At 67.8% G+C, this 3,934-nt stretch overlaps 1 protein-coding gene across 1 annotated transcript in view; it reads right to left on the bottom strand.

Moving 5' to 3' along the window:
- RFX1 (regulatory factor X1) overlaps positions 1-3,245 on the bottom strand; it is an 8,875-nt gene extending 5,630 nt beyond the window's left edge. The window contains exons 1-4 of the mRNA XM_085321181.1: positions 1,913-3,245; positions 1,184-1,293; positions 1,028-1,099; positions 633-728 (exon numbers count right to left, since the gene is read on the bottom strand). Of these exons, the coding sequence (XP_085177307.1) occupies positions 633-728; positions 1,028-1,099; positions 1,184-1,293; positions 1,913-2,108 (474 nt within the window). The 5' untranslated portion in view covers positions 2,109-3,245. The remainder of the gene's footprint in view (positions 1-632; positions 729-1,027; positions 1,100-1,183; positions 1,294-1,912) is intronic.
- Positions 3,246-3,934: the final 689 nt, after the last annotated feature.

Genomic DNA, 3,934 nt, shown 5'->3' with positions numbered 1-3,934 from the left:
CTTTCCCTTTCCTTCCTTTCCCTTTCCCTGCTTTCCCTTTCCCTTTCTTTTTCTCGCTTTCCTTCCCTTCCCTTTCCCTTTTGTTCCTTTCCCTTTCTCTTTCCCCTTTCACTCCTTTGCTTTTCTTTCCTTCCCCTTTGCTTGCTTTCCCTTTTCCTTGCTTTGTGTTTTCCTTCCTTTTCTTTCCTCTTCGTTTTCCTTTCCTTCGTTTTCCTTTCCTTTTTCCTCTTTTCCCTTCCCTTGCTTTTTCTTTCTCTCTCCTGCTTTTCTTATCTTTGCTTTTCATTTGCTTTTCCTTCCCTTTCTCTTTCCTTTTCCATCTTCTCTCCCTTCCCTTCTTTTCCCTTTCCCTTTCCTTTTGCTTTCCTTCCTTCCCCCTTCTTCCTTCCTTTTCCTTTCCTTCCTCTTTCCTTCCTTCCCCTCTTTCTTTTCCTTTTCCTTTCTTTTCCCTTTCTTTTTTCTTTCCTTTCCCTCTCCTTCTGCTCGCTTCCCTGTTGCCTTTTCTTCCCGCTTTTCTCACAGTGGTGCCGGCTGCCTCCCAGCCCCTTCCGGGGCAGCGGGGTGCGAAACGCGTCCGCTCCGGCCTCCCGTCCTCCGCCYGCCCCGGGAGCGCCGGCGCCGCGGGCGCTCACCTCCTGGGCGACGGGCACCGGCTGCACGCCGTGCACCTGGAGCTGCGGCACGGCGCCCGGCTTGGCGGCGGAGCTGCTGGTCTGCGCCGGCGAGCGCTGGGCGAGCGGCGAGACCGGAGCCGGCTCAGCCTCCGGCCCCGCCGCGCCGACCTGTTTTCCCTGCCTCCCCCCGCCCCAACACGACGTCCCGCAGGGGAAAACGCCGCTTTCGGCCCCATTTCCGCTGGGCCGCGGCGCTCTCCGATCCCGGCCGGGCGTTAGCGGTTTCCCGGTGCGCGAGCGGGGCCGTGAGCGGGGAACACCGCGGCGGGGATCCGCCGGCGTTCCCGGGGCCCGGGCGGCTCCGCAGAGCGGGACGGCACGGCACGGCACGGCACGGCACGGGGCACCTTTACCTGCTGCGGCACCGGGACGCCGGCGATCTGGAGTGGGGAGACGGCCGCCGGCTTCGCCTGCACCAGGAGCCTCTGCGGGAGGGAGCGGAGGGGTCGGGGCGGAGGCCGGAGCCGGACGTTTGCGGGCGTTTCGGGGACCCGCCGGCGCCGCCGTACCTGCTGCGTGGCCTGGACCTGCTGCACCACCTGGGTGGGAACGCCGGCGGGTGCCGCCGCCGCGCCGGGACCGGCCTCCGACACCGTGTCGCTGGGCCGCATGGCACCTTCTGCRGAGCGGGGGGAAGTGGAAAAGTCAGAAAAGCAGAGGGAAAAAACACCGGAAACGCACCAAGAGCCCCCACCCCATCCCGGCACGCTGAGAAGCAGCAAAGAAGCGCTCCCCCCCCAAAAAATTAACGGAGCGAGGAAGGGGAGCAGCCCGGCACACGCACTCCGGAGCCAAACGTGCTGCCGGCGCCTTGGCCAGGAAGGAGGCGGCTGCGGAGGCCGCTGGAGCTTTATATCCCGGGATCTTGGGCCGGGTGATCCGTGCCCAGCCGTTGGAGACCCACGGCTGCTGGGAAGCAGCTTTGGTGGCCGCCGGGAAGAGGCACCGGCAGAGGGATGTGGCCACCAGGAAGCGGCTTCGGTGGCCGCCGGGAACTAGTGCCAGTGGAGACCTGCGGCAGCGGGAAGCAACATCGGAAGAGGGATGCGGCAGCCAGGAAACGGCACTGGCAGAGGGATGCGGCCGCCGGGAAGCGGCACTGGCACAGGGATGTGGCCACCAGGAAACGGCACTGGCACAGGGATGCGGCCGCCGGGAAGCGGTGCCGGCACAGGGATGCGGTGCCGGCACAGGGATGCGGCGCCGGGAAGCGGCACCGTGCCGGTGCGGGCGCTCACCGGAGACGGCGACGACGATGTACTGCTGCGGGGCCGGGGCCGGCGGGGCGGCGGGGGCGGCCGGGGCTGCCGGGGCGCTCGGCAGCTCGGCCGCGTACGGCGCCGCCGGGGCCGGGGCCGCTGCCGGCTGCTGCGGCGGTGGCGGCGGCGGCTGCTGGGCTGCCTGCAATTCCGTTACGTAGGCCTGCGTCGCCATGCCGACGGCGGGGAAAACGATAACAAATGAGGCTTTTTTGGGGGGGCTTCCTTTCGTCGAGGAGGGGGCAGGAAAACACGGCGGCGGGGTGGGAAGAGAGTGGAAAGACAAGAAAAAGCGGGAAGCGGTTAACGGGAGGGAAAGCGGGGGGCCACCGCCGACCCCGTCGCAGTCGCCACCGCTAACGAACCGCCTGCAATTAGCGCCRGGGCGGCAGGGGAGCCGGCTTCCCCTGCCCGTCCCAGCCGGGCCGGAGGCACTGGGATGGAGCTGGTCAGATCCGCCGGGATGGAGCTGGTCGGATCCCCCAGGATGGAGCCACTGGGATCCCCGGGGACGGAGCCGCTGGGACGGAGCCAGTCAGATCCCTGAGGATGGAGCAGGGAGGATCCCCCCAGACAGAGCCAGTTGGGATCCCTGGGACGGAGCTGGGAGGAYTCCCCCAGGATAGAGCCGCTGGGATCCCCCAGGACGGAGCTGGTTGGATCTCCCAGGACAGAGCCAGGCGGATCCCCCAGGACAGAGCTGCCGGGATCCCCCGGGGTGGAGCAGGAAGGATATCCCAGGAGAGAGCAGGGAGGATCCCCTGGAACGGAGCTGCCGTGATCCTCCAGGACGGAGCCACCGGGATCCCCCAGGACGGAGCCAGGCAGATCCCCCAGGACAGAGCTGCCGGGATCCTCTGGGACGGAGCCACTGGGATCCCCTGGGATGGGGCTGCCAGGATCCTCTGGGATGGAGCTGCTGGGATCCCCCGGGACGGAGCAGGAAGGATCCCCTGGGATGGAGCTGCCAGGATCCTCTGGGATGGAGCCACTGGGATCCCCCAGGACGGAGCAGGGAGGATCCCCTGGGATGGAGCTGCCGGGATCCTCTGGGATGGAGCCGCTGGGATCCCCCAGGACGGAGCAGGGAGGATCCCCTGGGATGGAGCTGCCGGGATCCTCTGGGATGGAGCCGCTGGGATCTCCCAGGGACTGACCCGGGCAGATCCCCCAGGGACGGAGCCGCTGGGATCCCCCARGACGGAGCCGGGAAGATTCCCCGGGACGGAGCCGAGTGGGATCCGCAGAGACGGAGCCGGGCGGAGGTGCCGGCACTGGACACAGCTCTGGCGGCTCCGGAAACCCCTCGGGAACCAGCCAGGCTCCGTAATTCCCCGCCAGGGATCCCGGGAGCGGAGCAGGCGCGTGGTGACATCATGCCCATGCTGACATCACCGCCGCGGGGCTGCTGGGCCTCGGCGCCGCCATCCCCCCGCGTCACCGCCACGGCATGACGTCACAGCACGTGTCCCGGCACGCATGGCACCCCGGCGTGACGTCACAAGGCGACCCCCCCCCGTGCTGCTGCCACCCTGCGTCGCCAGGCGACCGACACGTGACGTCAGTGAGGCAGCGCCACCCCGCGGGGTGACATCGCGGGGTGACATCACAGAGTGACATCACGGGGTGGCATCACGGGGCGGCATACCGGGGTGACATCATGGCGTGACAGCACGTGGTGACATCACAGGGTGACTTCACAGCCGCATGACATCACCACCCACCCACCCGCCCCAGCGCCGATGACATCACGCTGTGCCGCACGCTATGACATCACCGCATGACATCACCACCACCCCCCCTCCCCAAGACAGGCGGGGAGGGGGGAGTGTCTCCCTCCCGCGGCGCCCCGCCCCCTCCGCCCCTCGCCATTGGCGTCCCTCGGAGCCCCGCCTCTTCCTATTGGTCCGCCCGCCCACCAATCACCGGGACGCGCGGGCAGGCCCCGCCCCCCCGGGGCCTGGGCCCTTCTTAATCCCGGGGCCGCCGCCGGGACCCCTC

This window comes from Rhea americana, unplaced genomic scaffold, assembly GCF_003343005.1.
Source record: "Rhea americana isolate MKP2758 unplaced genomic scaffold, rheAme1 scaffold_681, whole genome shotgun sequence".
Taxonomy (NCBI): domain Eukaryota; kingdom Metazoa; phylum Chordata; class Aves; order Rheiformes; family Rheidae; genus Rhea; species Rhea americana.
This window is presented reverse-complemented; position numbering and strand designations above follow the sequence as displayed.